The 19268-nt window shown below is 44.9% G+C and overlaps 1 protein-coding gene across 1 annotated transcript; it reads right to left on the minus strand.

Annotated features, from left to right (window-relative positions):
• Positions 1-5341: 5341 nt before the first annotated feature.
• LOC146072846 (transcription factor HES-7.1-like) lies at positions 5342-9891 on the minus strand. Its single transcript, XM_083180032.1, has 4 exons — positions 9754-9891; positions 9206-9301; positions 7059-7137; positions 5342-5920 (listed from the first exon to the last, which is right to left on the minus strand). Exons 1-4 carry the CDS (start codon positions 9787-9789, stop codon positions 5442-5444), a joined length of 690 nt encoding a protein of 229 aa, XP_083036158.1. The 5' UTR covers positions 9790-9891; the 3' UTR covers positions 5342-5441.
• Positions 9892-19268: the final 9377 nt, after the last annotated feature.

Here is a 19268-nt window from a genome sequence, read left to right on the forward strand (position 1 = left end):
ATCTATTACCTTCTAGAAGGTGCTAAATAAATAAGTAAATTCTGATTGGTTCCTGTGGGCAAAATCTCATCTTCAATAGAACTCCCATCTTAGTAAATAATATAATTACAGTATAAGGTGGATGACTACACGGACAATTACTTATGCATACACCTTACTGGACATGGGTCCCAGGAAATGTTCCACAGATCACAAGATAAGTCCAGCATCCCAGAGCTGGGGATCATCTCAGTAGCAGCATTGGAACCTGCTGTCCTTTGATGTCACCCACAGAGCCCAGCCTGTCCTTCTGCTGTTGTCACACTTAGAGGATGTATGGAGAGGTGTTATAGGAATGGGGAGGCGATAAGGACACAATCCAAATTTCCAACCATTTGTCCCCCTCCCCTTCTCTGACACACTCTCAGATTTTCCCATAAAAAGTCCTGGGAAAACTTTCTGTAGACTTTTGTTCCTTCGGTGTGAACCACCCCCCCACCGTGACCTTGTGACTGGCACAAAGCGGTTTGGACTCCTGATCGTAAATGATTATCATTACCATGATAGGATCTACGCACAGGCCTGCAAGAGTAATGGACAGTTGTTCAGACATAGGAGCTTACATCCCCTCCATGGCCTGACCACTGGCCATAATACATCTATTACACCCAATACAGACATAGGCGCTTACATCCCCTCCATGGCCTGACCACTGGCCATAATACATCTATTACACCCTATACAGACATAGGAGCTTACATCCCCTCCATGGCCTGACCACTGGCCATAATACATCTATTACACCCTATACAGACATAGGACACTACACCCCCAACCTGTCCTGACCGCTGACCATAATACATCTATTACACCCTATACAGACATAGGACACTAAACCCCAACATATCCTGACCGCTGGCCATAATACATCTATTACACCCTATACAGACATAGGACACTACACCCCCAACATGTCCTGACCCCTGACCATAATACATCTATTACACCCTATACAGACATAGGACACTAAACCCCAACATATCCTGACCGCTGGCCATAATACATCTATTACATCCTATACAGAAATCTCGCTTGCACCTCTCGTAATCTGTCTGTCTCCCCTTCCTACTAGATTGTAAACTCCTCCGAGTAGGGCCCTCTTCCCTCCTGTTGTCAAAGCCCACTTCTCTTCACATTTCACTCACAGCTCTCCTATACTCCAACACTCAGTGACCATCTTCGTCCGCATACTCATCTCCATCATTGGCCTTAAGCCTCTAGTTGTATGTTGATTGAGTCCTCACTACTTACATTTAAGCTGTAATGTGTATTGATCTGTGGTGCTCTTTATTTGTACTGTATTTTTGTTATTTATTCAATGTTATGCCAAGCTTTGTCTCCCTGTACTGTTCCTTTGTACGGCGCTGCGAAACACTTGTGGCGCCTTATAAATAAAATTATAATAATAATAAATAATATTACACCCTATACAGACATAGGACACTACACCCCCCAACATGTCCTGACCACTGGCCATAATACATCTATTACACCCTATACAGACATAGGACACTACACCCCCCAACATGTCCTGACTGCCGGCCATAATACATCTATTACACCCTATACAGACATAGGACACTACACCCCAACATGTCCTGACCACTGGCCATAATACATATATTACTCCCTATACAGACATAGGACACTAGACCCCAACATGACCTGACCGCCGGCCACAATACATCTATTACCCCCTATACAGACATAGGACACTACACCCCAACATGTCCTGACCGCTGGCCATAATACATCTATTACACCCTATACAGACATAGGACACTACACCCAAACATGTCCTGACCACCGGCCATAATACATCTATTACACCCTATACAGACATAGGACACTACACCCCCAACATGTCCAGACCGCTGCCCATAATACATCTATTACACCCTATACAGACATAGGACACTACACCCCCAACATGTCCTGACCACTGGCCATAATACATCTATTACACCCTATACAGACATAGGACACTAAACCCCAACATATCCTGACCGCTGGCCATAATACATCTATTACATCCTATAGAGAAATCTCGCTTGCACCTCTCGTAATCTGTCTGTCCCCTTCCTACTAGATTGTAAACTCCTCCGAGCAGGGCCCTCTTCCCTTCTGTTGTCAAAGCCCACTTCTCTTCACATGTCACTCACAGGTCTCCTATACTCCTATACTCCAACACTCAGTGACCATTTTCGTCTGCATACTCATCTCCATCATTGGCCTCAAGCCTCTAGTTGTATGTTGATTGAGTCCTCACTTCTTACATTTAAGCTGTAATGTGTATTGATCTGTGGCGCTCTTTATTTGTACTGTATTTTTGTTATTTATTCAATGTTATGCCAAGCTTTGTCTCCCTGTATTGTTCCTTTGTACGGCGCTGCGAAACACTTGTGGCACCTTATAAATAAAATTATAATAATAAATAATATTACACCCTATACAGACATAGGACACTACACCCCCCAACATGTCCTGACCACTGGCCATAATACATCTATTACACCCTATACAGACATAGGACACTACATCCCAACATGTCCTGACAACTGGCCATAATACATCTCTTACACCCTATAGAGACATAGGACACTACACCCCAACATGTCCTGACCGCTGGCCATAATACATCTATTACACCCTATACAGACATAGGACACTACACCCCCAACATGTCCTGACCGCTGGCTATAATACATCTATTACACCCTATACAGACATAGGACACTACACCCCCAACATGTCCTGACCGCTGGCTATAATACATCTATTACACCCTATACAGACATAGGACACTACACCCCAACATGTCCTGACCACTGGCCATAATACATCTATTACACCCTATACAGACACAGGACACTACACCCCAACATGTCCTGACCACCGGCCATAATACATCTATTACCCCCTATACAGACATAGGACACTACACCCCAACATGTCCTGACCACTGGCCATAATACATCTATTACACCCTATACAGACATAGGACACTACACCCCCAACATGTCCTGACCACTGGCCATTATACACCTATGGACATATCAGAGCCTGTTCTATTTGTGTCCAAGCCCCTTTGCTTTTGATGCACGTATAGATCTGTATTTATCTGAAACGCAGTCCTGTTGTAACTAAAATGTCTATCTAGCTGTCATTACATAGACCATGCTAGATATAAATGACAGTACGAAGCTGATTGGCTGCAATGAGCATCTATTCAGGCTTCCTCCAAGGCTGGCTACATCTCCCCATAAGCCTGCCAGATGCCAGCTTGTGCTAGCAAAACAGCAAACTCTCCATGCTAGACAGCTGCTTACCATCCTTCAGGTGGGGGCCAGGGGATGGCCGCACGCAAGCGAGCTTATATCCATCGGAGCTTTCATCCCCGAGGAAGGGGAGCCTCACGGACGGTAGGAGGACGAGGGTGACACAGAGGGTGCAGGATGGAGGGGAGACAGAGGGTGTAGGAGTGCCGAGTGTCTCAGGCTGCGCCCCAAACTCGGCCCCCGGCATGACCCCCAGGTGCGGCAACACCATCCCGGCCAGCAGGACTCCCAGCTGGATAGGAGGCCGCGGCTGTTGCACCCGGACCTCAGATGCTGGGCCGCACAGCAGAGGGACATATGGGCCCGGCTAAAATGATGGTGGGGAACCTCCCCTCCCAGAGAAGCCCAAGGAGGAGGTATGGATTCAGTATCGGGGGCAGCGGTGGACCTCGAATCAGAGAGGGCACAACTCCGGCCCTAGGCCTTACTAACTCTCCATCCCCCACCCAGCCTCACTGATTACCCCCTCCACACACGCTGGCTCTCCCTACAGCCGTGGCTCTTACCAGGGCCCCTGACACGCTACCCCCCATAGCCCACAGCAGGACAGCCTCAGGATCCATCCATGCTGGCTGACTCCTGTGGAGTGCTTTATGGGTAGATGGCCTGTTGTCCCCTTGACTGCTGCCCGTGAGCAGCAAGATCAAGATGGCGCCGCAATATGGCTGCCTAGGAACTGTGCCACTCAGCCATATGTACTCCTGTGTCTCCCCTGTCTAGTACACTGCACAACTGTACTGTCTCTGCTTAATCATTACCTACCTGGCTGCTACAATGACCAGTGGTGCCACTGATGGCTGCCTAGGCGCTGTGCAGCTTGGTCGGTATGTGTTCCCTGTGTGCTAACTGTACTGTCTCTGCTTAATCATTACCTACCTGGCTGCTACAATGACCAGTGGCGCCGCTGATGGCTGCCTAGGCGCTGTGCAGCTTGGTCAGTGTTTCCTGTGTGATAGCTTTAATGTCCCTGCTTATATTGTTACCTACTGTACCTAGCTGCTGCAATGACTAGTGGCGCCGCCGATGGCTGCCTAGGCGCTGTGCAGCTCAGCAAATATATGTTTCCTGCATCTATAACCCCCCAGGGTACATCAAGCATATACATGTATGTGTTATGTATATCTGTACTCTCACTGTTTAACTGTTACCTAACCGGCTGTTGCACAGCAATCCAAACCTAATTCCTAGTATATGCAAGTATACCTGGCCAACAGAGCTGATTCTGATTCAGGCTTCTTGATCTCAACTGTTGCTGTTACTCCCCGATCAGTGATCAAGTCAGGGAAACACGGCCGTAATTAGCCATGGAGCCAGTATGACCAAGCAGACCACACCAAAGTCAGCCGGGATTAATCAGCAGGTTCTGCCAATGACTTTCCACCGGGTTTTTGATACCTCTGAAATAACAACTTGCATTGTGTCAAAAATGACCATTTTGTCACTAAAATATATTGATTTAAATGTAATAAAATTAGAAAACCTTATATTTTTGGTTCAAATTGCTGTATGCTGCTAACACCCCTTTCACATCGCGATGACCTGGTCGCACTCTGGGTTTGGACACAGGTCACGCGTCCATCCCGGGAGTGACCCGGTATTTGCAATGTTTATCCCCCACAGTGACCCAGCAATAATCCAGGCCGCTGACATCAGAAAGGGGCGGGGCAGAGTTGCAAGGAAGGAGGCAGCGCTTTATGCTGACACTACCCCCTCCAGATAGTGTGAATAGGACCCGGGTCGATTGACACGGGTTACCCGTTCACACAGCACAGAAACCCAGGTCCGACCCTGGAATTAGCCCTTCTTTTAACCAGGGTCGGCAAATTTTTAGGCACCGGCCAGCCTGCTTAAGCTGAAACTTACTTAGTATTTCATTTTTTTTGAAGACAACATACCTCATTATTGACTTGATAGACAAAGGCGTTAATTATATTTCTTTAATTTACAGTAAAAGTTACAGGCAGGAAGCACTGGAATAGGTAGCAAAGATTAAAAAAGAATAATTTAAATTTACAAAATTTACAAAAAACAAACAAAAAAACGAGAAAGTTTTTAGATAAGATTCTAGGGCCAAGGTCTCCAGACAAGGCTCGGGGCAAGGGAGGAGATAGAGGCTGAAGGAGGGAAAAGAGTTCTTTGGACAGACTTTCTGCAGCTGTTGGCTTGTGCCTTGTGTGCGGGAGACTGTGGGACCTGTTCAAAAGAGGGTGTTTCAGATGAACTGGAGGGTGAGGGATAATGGAATGATGGTTGGCAGGGTTGGGTTTCGGGGTATAGTTTCAGGGTGTCTTCTGGGAGCCGTGAGATTTGAGGAGGGCTTTCTTTGAGTTGTCTCTGGTCAACACTGAAGGAGGTATCTGATGTGGTTTTTGTCCACTCATTGGGACTCCTCTCCTCCATGTGTTGACATAATTTTTCTACAACATAGTCTCTCTTCTTCCCACAAATACTGGCTGTGGAACTTAAGAAGGTGGTGGCTTGGCTCATCCCTTCCTGAAACCCACCTTTGAACCCAAGCTTAGTCGTTTTTCCATCTTCTGGACCTACATGGAAGAAAGAAGTCAATATTTGTGAATATTACGTCAGTAAACACTGACTTCTTCATATTATTATTATTATCATTTTTATTTGATTAATATGGTGACAACAAATGTCCATAGTACAATACATGGAGAGCTACTATAGAATTAACAAACAATAAAACATAGTGAGAGACCGTTATTGACGGTATCACCCAATGACCCCATGCCTGGGAAGGGATTTGAGTCACTGACTGTGGGGGGGAGTGCACTCGATCAATGATAGGTAAGGATGACAACAAACAGGATGGAGGGCCCTGCCTATAAAGGTTTACAATCTACACTGATCCTCCCAAATAGATTAGACGTCCTATTTCATTGTATATTTAATGGCATTAAAGTCAAAACATCACTCACACTGGGGCAGATGTATTAAGCCGGGAGAAGAGATAAAGTGGCTATAAAGTGGAAGGAGATACCACACCAGCCAATCAACTCCCAACTGTCATATTTCCAACACAGCTGATTGGCTGGTGCTTTATCTACTTACACTGTATCTCCACTTTATCTCTTCTCCAGGCTTAATACGTCTGCCACAATGTTTTTTTTATGACTAATATAAAAAGTTTTGTGAATTAAGGTCCATACACATTGGGCGACTATGCCCAGCGTGTATGGACAGCGATGATAGCGTTCATCGCAGCGGGGAAAGCCACTCAGTGCATACACACTGAACGGCTTTCCCCCTGCCCGGCGCCGACGGAGCGGGGGGAGGACGGCTTTGCATAGTGAAGCGCTATGCAAAGCCGTCCTGAAAGCCGCTCATCTGCTGGTATAACCAGCAGATGAGCGGCTTTCCCGGCGATGTTGTGGGAGCGCGCAGCAGCGCTCACCGCTTATCACCGGGGCAAACACACTGGGCGTCTTTGAGCTTAAAGACATTTAAACATGCTGTTTTGAGCGACTTTCAGCTCAAAGTCGCCCAGTGTGTATGGGCCTTAATTGAAATAAACAACTTTGAATAAAATGTAAAGGTTTTACCTCATTTGTAAAATGCAAGGTCTGTCATATATCACACAGTACATAGCTTCATATTCTGCCAACTGATGCATTGTACATCTATTTATTTAGAAGTGTGTAATTGATTTAGAAATATCCTTACCTGAATTATGACACAGTTTTAAAAACTGCACTGTCTTTTTCAGTATATCCGCTTTTTCGGTTTTGGGATTTTTTAATGACTGCAGAGAAAAAATAATTCATGATATTTAGTTAAAAAAAAACAATTGTATCAACAAACGCTTTACATTACACAAAAAAAACAAAAATCCCCATAAAAAAGAAATTAGAAATAATAATAAAATTATATGTCATTGTACACAAAAATCATTAATAAACATATGAACTAAAGCGAAATGTTATGTTTATTACTTATCAGCTAAATTAATTAGTCAATAAAACTAACAAATTAAGACTACAAAAAATAGTATAAATACTACTCAAATGACTGCCACAATTAAAAGTAATAATAATAAGTATATTATTATTATTATATTTTTAGTATAATAATAATTATTATTATTATTAATAATAATATTAATTGTGTAAATATTATTATTATTATTAGTAGTAGTAGTTGTAGCAGAAGAACTATTATTAATAATAAGTATATTATTTTTATTATTATATTATTATTATCATTATTATTATTAGTAGTAGTAGTAGTAGTAGTAGTTGTAGTAGCAGAAGAACTATTATTAATAATAAGTATATTATTATTATTATTATATTATTATTATTAGTAGTAGTAGTAGTAGAAGTAGCAGTAGTGTCATTTTATTATTGTTATTATTATTAGTAGTAGTGTCATTTTATTATTGTTATTATTAGTAGTAGTAGTGCCATTTTATTATTAGTAGTAGTAGTAGTAGTAGTAGTAGTGCCATTTTATTATTATTATTATTATTATTATTATTAGTAGTAGTAGTAGTAGTAGTGTCATTCTATTATTGTTATTAGAAGTAGTAGTAGTGTCATTTTATTATTATTATTATTAGTAGTAGTAGTGTCATTTTATTATTATTATTAGTAGTAGTAGTAGTAGTAGTAGTAGAAGAATAACAATAATAACAATAATAACAACAATAATAATGAGGATGTATATATTATTATAATATATTATTATTCATAAATTATGTTCATATAGAAATAAGCTACTGTTTTTTTTTCATTATATAAACGGATGAAAATGATACTGCTTTCACATTGCAGAAATGGGTAATGACACGGTAAATGGGACTTTAAAACGGGTCAGAGCCTTGAGACCTTTCACATTGCAGGTGAAAACCGTTTTAAAAAATCATTTAATACCATTCAAACATTCAACCCGTTTAACGCCCAAGGGACACGTTTAAAGCCATTGAAATAGAGCTGTTCAAACTGCCCAAAAAACGGCTTTAAAAACGTGTAGGACTCTGCTTTTTAACCGTGTTGAAATACCGGTTAACTTTAACTCGGTAAATCAACTCTGGCACTTTCACATTGCAGCCTTAAACGTTTTAAAATGGAAAAAAAAGGCAATATACCGTTTTAAAAGTGCAATGTGAAAGGGGTATGAGCAAATCATCATTTAGAACTGTTTTGTTTGTGAATTATGTTAACAAAACATAAACAGCAATTAAATCTTAAAATGATGTATATGTAATTATTCTATTGTCACAGTGTTTGGGGTGTAGATCCCATAAAACTTGACCCAAGACATTTAATGGGCCATCACAGAAACATATTACTGTTCTCCTGGCATGGTAGTCTTTAAAGACATGGTTTATGCCTCACAGAACGTTATTTCCATTTGGGATGCATTAAGAGAACTTTATCAATATATTTTAGAGGAAGATCCCTAATTCCCACATTGCAGAGAACTGTGACATTTGCCTCCTCCTGGCCCTCATTCCAGTAAGGAATTCATGACCAGTAAAATACATGAAGTTGCTAATCTCACCAGGAAACAAGCCGTACTTTGTCTCTGATCTTTTGTTATTTGACTGTCTCACCCCCTGTGTAGAGGCCTCTTGGCTCGAGCTTTGAAGTTTCCCATACTGTCCTAGTGCATTTACACTCTACTCATCTCCACGTTCACCATCTAACAGAACATTGTACATTATCTATAAAACCCACCAACACCACCATACTAAGAAAATCAGCCTAACATTACCTTACAATCCCACCAGACACATACAGTTCATTATTTACCCCCAAAAAAATAATTAGGCACAATATCAATGTATAAAGTATCTTATATTTTCTAACCTCATCATGGGTGGCTTCCAGAAGAAGTGTCCTTAAATGGTCCAGGCTCTGGTTTATCCTGTTCCGTCTCCTTTTTTCTATCACTGGCTTCATGAGCTGGCAAGAGAGTGTAGGTTAAGGGTTAGTTATCAGAAGAAGAAGAACGCCAGGATACATAAGAGATGGGGGGACATTGGACAAGGCTTTAGGCAAAAGTTCCTACAGGATGTATTTATCAAAGCTTTAAAAGAGCTAACCAATCAGCTTCTTATTCTCATTTTTAAAATACCTGCCTGTAAAATGAGATCTAGAACCTTATTGGTTTGTGCTTTCTCGTTCTCCACTTTGTCTCCCTCCATGCTTTGGTAAATAACCCCCATTTATTATAAAGTATGAGCGAAACATACATTTAGGAGGGTGGAAGATTCTGGTTGGAGTCAAGTTGAGGGATGGTAAAAAATTGGGGAAATAAAAAACTTTTTTAGGAGATAACAGGGATGAAACAGATAGGCAAAGAAAATAGGCTATGGACAGGGGGATTTTTATCAGGGTCCTAAGTCTGAATGTACCTTTTTATCTTCTCTGGTAAGGTAGCTGTTCCTCATTGTAGCAGTCTGTTTAGTCCAGGGTTAGAGTATAATCTGAATGAGCTACAGGGTCACAGTCACTTTTTCCTACAGACTCCCCCGCCCCCAGGCAGCACTCAGACCCGCCCCCTTTCCCAAATACTCCACCCCCAGCCACCAACACAGTGCAGTCACAATGCTGCCACGGCCACTCCCACCCACCTCCATTTCCTGCCCACTAAAACCATCCACCAACCAGGACCCAGGACCGGTTATTTCTTTTTATCTCTTTGTATCCCCTGAGCCAGCACACTCCACATTTACCATCACAATACCAATTAGCTACCATCAATAGACAAGTGTGTCGGTGGAGGGTGAATGGAGTAATTGCTATGTGGAATACACAGTAAACAGCCAGGATGTTTACGAGACGTGTAATTTTATAAATGTATATAAAACTATATAACTGTATATAAACACACACAAAACAAACTAAGTGCCTAACGTGTAAACAGTCCAATACCAGGATACTGTATTTTATACCTATGACCTAGAACCTGATAATAATCACACTACTCTGTATAATACCATTATATATCATTAGATACTGATAGTGATCTTAGTGCACTGTATTATTAATATTATTATTTTATTTATAGGGCGTCACAAGGGAACCGCAGAGTCCATAGACGACTAAGTAAAACAATATGTATATTGGGCCTGATTCACGATCATTCAGAAGGTTCCGAATTTGGGCCTGTTCCGATGTTGGGGAACCTGCGCATGTGCAAACGCATTTTTGCGCATGCACAGACCACTGCAAGGAACGGCTTTGGCTAGTTACACACTCACTGGGCAGTTTGTTGTGGGAAGGGAGAGCCGGGGGTGGACGGCGGCAGAAACGGGGTTCACCCATGGAAACGGCCAGCGTTTTATTGGCGTCCCCAAATGCTGGGTGTTCCCATGGGAACATGGGCGGGCCGATACCTTCCCAGGACGTCATTCTTTGGTCGGCGACCATCGATGATTTGTCCTGCTAGCGGAGGCATGCGAGTGGTACCGAGGGGATGCGGTGGGTAGGCGTTTGGTGGGGCGGTATTTCAGTGCTCGGTAAGTAGCGATCTTTGCTGCTTACAGAGCCAAGCTGAATCAGGCCCATTATGTGTATTGTGTAATGGTAGAGAATGAGATTCAGAGGCAGAACTCTGGGAGACAATGGAGTCATCTGCCGCCGGGCTCCTGCTCCCAAGGGGGCACCTCTCCTCTCCCTGCAAGTTTAAATCAGTTATTTAAAAGCCAACGATATTGTTTCTGTGGCTGAGTTCTTAAATATATATGTGTTCTCTATCTATTTATCTATATTTCTTAACAGAAATATATATTTTATATAGGGTTGTGAGCGTATGTGTGTGTGTGTGTGGGGTGGGGGGGGGGGCACCAATATGTATCTTTAATACTCCCTTATATCACATGTGGGATGGGAGCCGTTTGGAAGCCTGTGAGTTTGGGTAACGAGCTGGGAGGTGCAGACCGACACACTTTGCCTTTTGCCCCAGTACAGCCAGTAACCCATTCACACCGACCTGAGAATCACTATGTATTTATCCTACAGAGGTCACACTGTCAGGTTCCCACAGTCATATGAGGCTCCATCTCTCTGGGTCAATGGGTCAGAGAGAGAGAGAGAGCGCGAGGTCCTTGGGTCGACAATGTCTAGGTCAACCACTAATGGTCGACCCCTAAAATGCATCGACATACCATAGGCCGACATTGACAGGAAGTCGACACGAGCTTAATGTTGACCTGGACATGGTCGACACTCAAAAAGGCCATGTGGGTTTGACACTTTTGTTTGTTTAGACCGACTTGGTTCTGTACACAACCATCCAAGTCGGTATAGAGTGAGGATATAATTGTGTGCCGAGGGCAGCGAGCCTAGCAAGGGGACGGGGTACATTTATATGGTGTCCTTGTCGACATATGTCGACATAGAGAAAAACAGGAAAAACTTGTGTCAACCTTTTGAGTGTCAACCATACGTTTGTGTCGACCTTCTGTCAATGTTGACCTATGTTATGCCGACCCTTTTCAGGTGTAGACCTAGTCACTGATGACCATTAGTGAATGTTGACCTAGACATTATCGACCCAGAGACCGGATACAGTTTTTGACGCTAAGCCTTGTGGTTAAGTCACGGTAACATCTTGACTTTCAGCAACATGGAGGGGATTACATTTGGCCCTGTGTCTTGTCTGTGGGTCCTAGGGCAGTGCTCTGCGTGTCCTCTGTGTGACGCATGCGTCTGTTAAGGAGCCCATACACGCTCCGTTTTCGCCGGCTCCATTTTGTACTATGTGATGCGCGCTCCCGCGCATCACATAGTACGGTACAAAAAATACTCCACCCCCAGCCACCGACACAGTGCAGTCATAATGCTGCCACGGCCACTCCCACCCACCCCCATTTCCTGCCCACTAAAACCATCCACCAACCAGGACCCAGGACCGGGGATTTCTTTTTATCTCTTTGTATCCCCTGAGCCAGCACACTCCACATTTACCATCACAATACCAATTAGCTACCATCAATAGACAAGTGTGTCGGTGGAGGGTGAATGGAGTAATTGCTATGTGGAATACACAGTAAAAAGCCAGGATGTTTACTAGACGTGTAATTATATAAATGTATATAAAACTATATAACTGTATATAAACACACACAAAACAAACTAAGTGCCTAACGTGTAAACAGTCCAATACCAGGATACTGTATTTTATACCGATGACCTAGAACCTGATAATAATCACACTACTCTGTATAATACCATTATATATCATTAGATACTGATAGTGATCTTAGTGCACTGTATTATTAATATTATTATTTTATTTATAGGGCGCCACAAGGGAACCGCAGAGTCCATAGACGACTAAGTAAAACAATATGTATATTGGGCCTGATTCACGATCATTCAGAAGGTTCCAAATTCGGGCCTGTTCCGATATTGGGGAACCTGCGCATGTGCAAGCGCATTTTTGCGCATGCACAGACCCCTGCAAGGAACGGCTTTGGCTAGTTACACACTCACTGGGCAGTTTGTTGTGGGAAGGGAGAGCCGGGGGGTGGACGGCGGCAGAAACGGGGTTCACCCATGGAAACGGCCAGCGTTTTATTGGCGTCCCCAATTGCTGGGTGTTCCCATGGGAGCGTGGGCGGGCCGATACCTTCCCAGGACGTCATTCTTTGGTCGGCGACTATCGATGATTTGTCCTGCTAGCGGAGGCATGCGAGTGGTACCGAGGGGATGCGGTGGGTGGGCGTTTGGTGGGGCGGTATTTCAGTGCTCGGTAAGTAGCGTCTTTGCTGCTTACAGAGCCAAGCTGAATCAGGCCCATTATGTGTATTGTGTAATGGTAGAGAATGAGATTCAGAGGCAGAACTCTGGGAGGCAATGGAGTCATCTGCCGCCGGGCTCCTGCTCCCAAGGGGGCACCTCTCCTCTCCCTGCAAGTTTAAATCAGTTATTTAAAAGCCAATGATATTGCTTCTGTGGCTGAGTTCTTAAATATATATGTGTTCTCTATCTATCTATTTATCTATATTTCTTAACAGAAATATATATTTTATATAGGGTTGTGAGCGTATGTGTGTGTGTGTGTGTGTGTGTGTGGGGGGGGGGGGGCACCAATATGTATCTTTAATACTCCCTTATATCACATGTGGGATGGGAGCCGTTTGGAAGCCTGTGAGTTTGGGTAACGAGCTGGGAGGTGCAGACCGACACACTTTGCCTTTTGCCCCAGTACAGCCAGTAACCCATTCACACCGACCTGAGAATCACTATGTATTTATCCTACAGAGGTCACACTGTCAGGTTCCCACAGTCATATGAGGCTCCATCTCTCTGGGTCAATGGGTGAGAGAGAGAGAGAGAGAGAGAGGTCCCTGGGTCGACAATGTCTAGGTCAACCACTAATGGTCGACCCCTAAAATGCATCGACATACCATAGGCCGACATTGACAGGAAGTCGACACAAGCTTAAGATTGACATGGACAAGGTCGACACTCAAAATGTCGATGTGAGTTTGACACTTTTGTTTGTTTAGACCGACTTGGTTCTGTACACAACCATCCAAGTCGGCAAAGAGTGAGGATATAATTGTGTGCCGAGGGCAGCGAGCCTAGCAAGGGGACGGGGTACATTTATATGGTGTCCTTGTCGACATATGTCGACATAGAGAAAAACAGGAAAAACTTATGTCAACCTTTTGAGTGTCAACCATGTCAGTCGACCATACGTTTGTGTCGGCCTTCTGTCAATGTTGACCTATGTTATGCCGACCCTTTTCAGGTGTAGACCTAGTCACTGATGACCATTAGTAAATGTTGACCTAGACATTATCGACCCAGAGACCGGATACAGTTTTTGACGCTAAGCCTTGTGGTTAAGTCACGGTAACATCTTGACCTTCAGCAACATGGAGGGGATTACATTTGGCCCTGTGTCTTGTCTGTGGGTCCTAGGGCAGTGCTCTGCGTGTCCTCTGTGTGACGCATGCGTCTGTTAAGGAGCCCATACACGCTCCGTTTTCGCCGGCTCCGTTTTGTACTATGCGATGCGCGCTCCCGCGCATCACATAGTACGGTACAAAAAATACTCCACCCCCAGCCACCGACACAGTGCAGTCACAATGCTGCCGGGGCCACTCCCACCCACCCCCATTTCCTGCCCACTAAAACCATCCACCAACCAGGACCCAGGACCGGGGATTTCTTTTTATCTCTTTGTATCCCCTGAGCCAGCACACTCCACATTTACCATCACAATACCAATTAGCTACCATCAATAGACAAGTGTGTCGGTGGAGGGTGAATGGAGTAATTGCTATGTGGAATACACAGTAAAAAGCCAGGATGTTTACTAGACGTGTAATTATATAAATGTATATAAAACTATATAACTGTATATAAACACACACAAAACAAACTAAGTGCCTAACGTGTAAACAGTCCAATACCAGGATACTGTATTTTATACCGATGACCTAGAACCTGATAATAATCACACTACTCTGTATAATACCATTATATATCATTAGATACTGATAGTGATCTTAGTGCACTGTATTATTAATATTATTATTTTATTTATAGGGCGCCACAAGGGAACCGCAGAGTCCATAGACGACTAAGTAAAACAATATGTATATTGGGCCTGATTCACGATCATTCAGAAGGTTCCAAATTCGGGCCTGTTCCGATATTGGGGAACCTGCGCATGTGCAAGCGCATTTTTGCGCATGCACAGACCCCTGCAAGGAACGGCTTTGGCTAGTTACACACTCACTGGGCAGTTTGTTGTGGGAAGGGAGAGCCGGGGGGTGGACGGCGGCAGAAACGGGGTTCACCCATGGAAACGGCCAGCGTTTTATTGGCGTCCCCAATTGCTGGGTGTTCCCATGGGAGCGTGGGCGGGCCGATACCTTCCCAGGACGTCATTCTTTGGTCGGCGACCATCGATGATTTGTCCTGCTAGCGGAGGCATGCGAGTGGTACCGAGGGGATGCGGTGGGTGGGCGTTTGGTGGGGCGGTATTTCAGTGCTCGGTAAGTAGCGATCTTTGCTGCTTACAGAGCCAAGCTGAATCAGGCCCATTATGTGTATTGTGTAATGGTAGAGAATGAGATTCAGAGGCAGAACTCTGGGAGGCAATGGAGTCATCTGCCGCCGGGCTCCTGCTCCCAAGGGGGCACCTCTCCTCTCCCTGCAAGTTTAAATCAGTTATTTAAAAGCCAACGATATTGTTTCTGTGGCTAAGATATTTGTGTTCTCTATCTATTTATCTATATTTCTTAACAGAAATATATATATTATATAGGGTTGTGAGCGTAAGTGTGTGTGTGTGTGGGGGGGGGGGGGGGGCACCAATATGTATCTTGCCTCCGGGCAACTGTAACGAACTTACGCCTCTGGAGAGATTAGTAATACCCTGATACTTTGTAATTAGTGATGCCAATCCCGGGGCATTTTTTCAATCCCGGGATTGAAAAATGCTCAATCCCGGGATTGGAATCCTTAGTTTGCTGGCGTGTACCCGATACCCACCCCCACACCAGCCGACCCGCAGATTTACTTACATGGGCGGGCGGCCGGGAGTGGAGTGGGTTCTGAGGTGCACGGTGCCGTCGGGCTCGTGCACCTCCTCATCAGCAGTGCACTGCAGCGGGAGGAAGGCGCAGGACCGGCGTCGGTGAAGGGGCGGGCTGGCCGGCGCAGGAGAAGACGTGGGGGGCGGGCGGCCAGGAGGAGCGACACTAACAGTAGTGTGGGCGGCGTGCGTGGCCTGTGCAGCGTGACCGTCACGCTGCGCAGGCCGCATGCAGGGGTCTGGAACAGCCGGGCACTGGGCAGTGTCTGAGCGAGTGCTCAGACGCTGCCCGGTATTAGACTGCGCATGCGCAGTCTAATACCGAAATCCCGGGATTGGATACTCCAATCCCGGGATTGAAATCCCGGACTTTTTAGGGCCAAATCCCGGGATCCCGCCGATCCCGATCCTGGGATTGGCCACCCTATTTGTAATACTGTACATATAATGGGTGAAATGTAATAGGATGAGAGAATCAGACAGTGAGAGATTTTGGTGAGAAATCTCAGTTTTTTGTTAAAGCGGCAATCATTTACACTGCAAAACCTGTTTGATTTCTAAGTATAAATGCCGCTTACCAAATCTCTCACTTTCTGAATCTCTCATCCTATTAAATCTCACCCAATCTTTCCTATAAATAAACCTCTTTAATACTCCCTTATATCACATGTGGGATGGGAGCCGTTTGGAAGCCTGTGAGTTTGGGTAACGAGCTGGGAGGTGCAGACCGACACACTTTGCCTTTTGCCCCAGTACAGCCAGTAACCCATTCACACCGACCTGAGAATCACTATGTATTTATCCTACAGAGGTCACACTGTCAGGTTCCCACAGTCATATGAGGCTCCATCTCTCTGGGTCAATGGGTCAGAGAGAGAGAGAGAGAGAGAGCGCGAGGTCCCTGGGTCGACAATGTCTAGGTCAACCACTAATGGTCGACCCCTAAAATGCATCGACATACCATAGGCCGACATTGACAGAAAGTCGACACAAGTTTAAGATTGACATGGACATGGTCGACACTCAAAATGTCGATGTGAGTTTGACACTTTTGTTTGTTTAGACCGACTTGGTTCTGTACACAACCATCCCAGTCGGCATAGAGTGAGGATATAATTGTGTGCCGAGGGCAGCGAGCCTAGCAAGGGGACGGGGTACATTTATATGGTGTCCTTGTCGACATATGTCGACATTGAGAGAAACAGGAAAAACTTGTGTCAACCTTTTAAGTGTCAACCATGTCAGTCGACCATACGTTTGTGTGGACCTTCTGTCAATGTTGACCTATGTTATGCCGACCCTTTTCAGGTGTAGACCTAGTCACTGATGACCATTAGTGAATGTTGACCTAGACATTATCGACCCAGAGACCGGATACAGTTTTTGACGCTAAGCCTTGTGGTTAAGTCACGGTAACATCTTGGCTTTCAGCAACATGGAGGGGATTACATTTGGCCCTGTGTCTTGTCTGTGGGTCCTAGGGCAGTGCTGTGCGTGTCCTCTGTGTAACGCATGCGTCTGTTAAGGAGCCCATACACGCTCCGTTTTCGCCGGCTCCGTTTTGTACTATGCGATGCGCGCTCCCGCGCATCACATAGTACGGTACAAAAAATACTCCACCCCCAGCCACCGACACAGTGCAGTCACAATGCTGCCACGGCCACTACCACCCACCCCCATTTCCTGCCCACTAAAACCATCCACCAACCAGGACCCAGGACCGGGGATTTCTTTTTATCTCTTTGTACCCCCTGAGCCAGCACACTCCACATTTACCATCACAATACCAATTAGCTACCATCAATAGACAAGTGTGTCGGTGGAGGGTGAATGGAGTAATTGCTATGTGGAATACACAGTAAAAAGCCAGGATGTTTACTAGACGTGTAATTATATAAATGTATATAAAACTATATAACTGTATATAAACACACACAAAACAAACTAAGTGCCTAACGTGTAAACAGTCCAATACCGGGATACTGTATTTTATACCGATGACCTAGAACCTGATAATAATCACACTACTCTGTATAATACCATTATATATCATTAGATACTGATAGTGATCTTAGTGCACTGTATTATTAATATTATTATTTTATTTATAGGGCGCCACAAGGGAACCGCAGAGTCCATAGACGACTAAGTAAAACAATATGTATATTGGGCCTGATTCACGATCATTCAGAAGGTTCCGAATTCGGGCCTGTTCCGATGTTGGGGAACCTGCGCATGTGCAAACGCATTTTTGCGCATGCACAGACCCCTGCAAGGAACGGCTTCGGCTAGTTACACACTCACTGGGCAGTTTGTTGTGGGAAGGGAGAGCCGGGGGTGGACGGCGGCAGAAACGGGGTTCACCCATGGAAACGGCCAGCGTTTTATTGGCGTCCCCAATTGCTGGGTGTTCCCATGGGAGCGTGGGCGGGCCGATACCTTCCCAGGACGTCATTCTTTGGTCGGCGACTATCGATGATTTGTCCTGCTAGCGGAGGCATGCGAGTGGTACCGAGGGGATGCGGTGGGTGGGCGTTTGGTGGGGCGGTATTTCAGTGCTCGGTAAGTAGCGATCTTTGCTGCTTACAGAGCCAAGCTAAATCAGGCCCATTATGTGTATTGTGTAATGGTAGAGAATGAGATTCAGAGGCAGAACTCTGGGAGGCAATGGAGTCATCTGCCGCCGGGCTCCTGCTCCCAAGGGGGCACCTCTCCTTTCCCTGCAAGTTTAAATCAGTTATTTAAAAGCCAACGATATTGCTTCTGTGGCTGAGTTCTTAAATATATATGTGTTCTCTATCTATTTATCTATATTTCTTAACATAAATATATATTTTATATAGGGTTGTGAGCGTATGTGTGTGGGGGGGGGGGGGGCACCAATATGTATCTTTAATACTCCCTTACATCACATGTGGGATGGGAGCCGTTTGGAAGCCTGTGAGTTTGGGTAACGAGCTGGGAGGTGCAGACCGACACACTTTGCCTTTTGCCCCAGTACAGCCAGTAACCCATTCACACCGACCTGAGAATCACTATGTATTTATCCTACAGAGGTCACACTGTCAGGTTCCCACAGTCATACGAGGCTCCATCTCTCTGGGTCAATGGGTCAGAGAGAGAGAGAGAGCGCGAGGTCCCTGGGTCGACAATGTCTAGGTCAACCACTAATGGTCGACCCCTAAAATGCATCGACATACCATAGGCCGACATTGACAGAAAGTCGACACAAGCTTAAGATTGACATGGACAAGGTCGACACTCAAAATGTCGATGTGAGTTTGACACTTTTGTTTGTTTAGACCGACTTGGTTCTGTACACAACCATCCAAGTCGGCAAAGAGTGAGGATATAATTGTGTGCCGAGGG

This window comes from Crinia signifera, chromosome 4, assembly GCF_055691185.1.
Source record: "Crinia signifera chromosome 4, ASM5569118v1, whole genome shotgun sequence".
NCBI classification, from domain to species: Eukaryota; Metazoa; Chordata; class Amphibia; order Anura; family Myobatrachidae; genus Crinia; species Crinia signifera.

Coding starts and splice junctions, on each gene's coding strand:
- LOC146072846 (XM_083180032.1), bottom strand. CDS start 9,789: ATGAGGAACAGCTACCTTACCAGAGAAGATAAAAAG. Junction 9,302..9,753: donor TTACCAGAGAAGATAAAAAG/GTACATTCAGAC, acceptor CTCTCTTGCCAG/CTCATGAAGCCAGTGATAGA. Junction 7,138..9,205: donor TGGAAGCCACCCATGATGAG/GTTAGAAAATAT, acceptor TTTTCTCTGCAG/TCATTAAAAAATCCCAAAAC.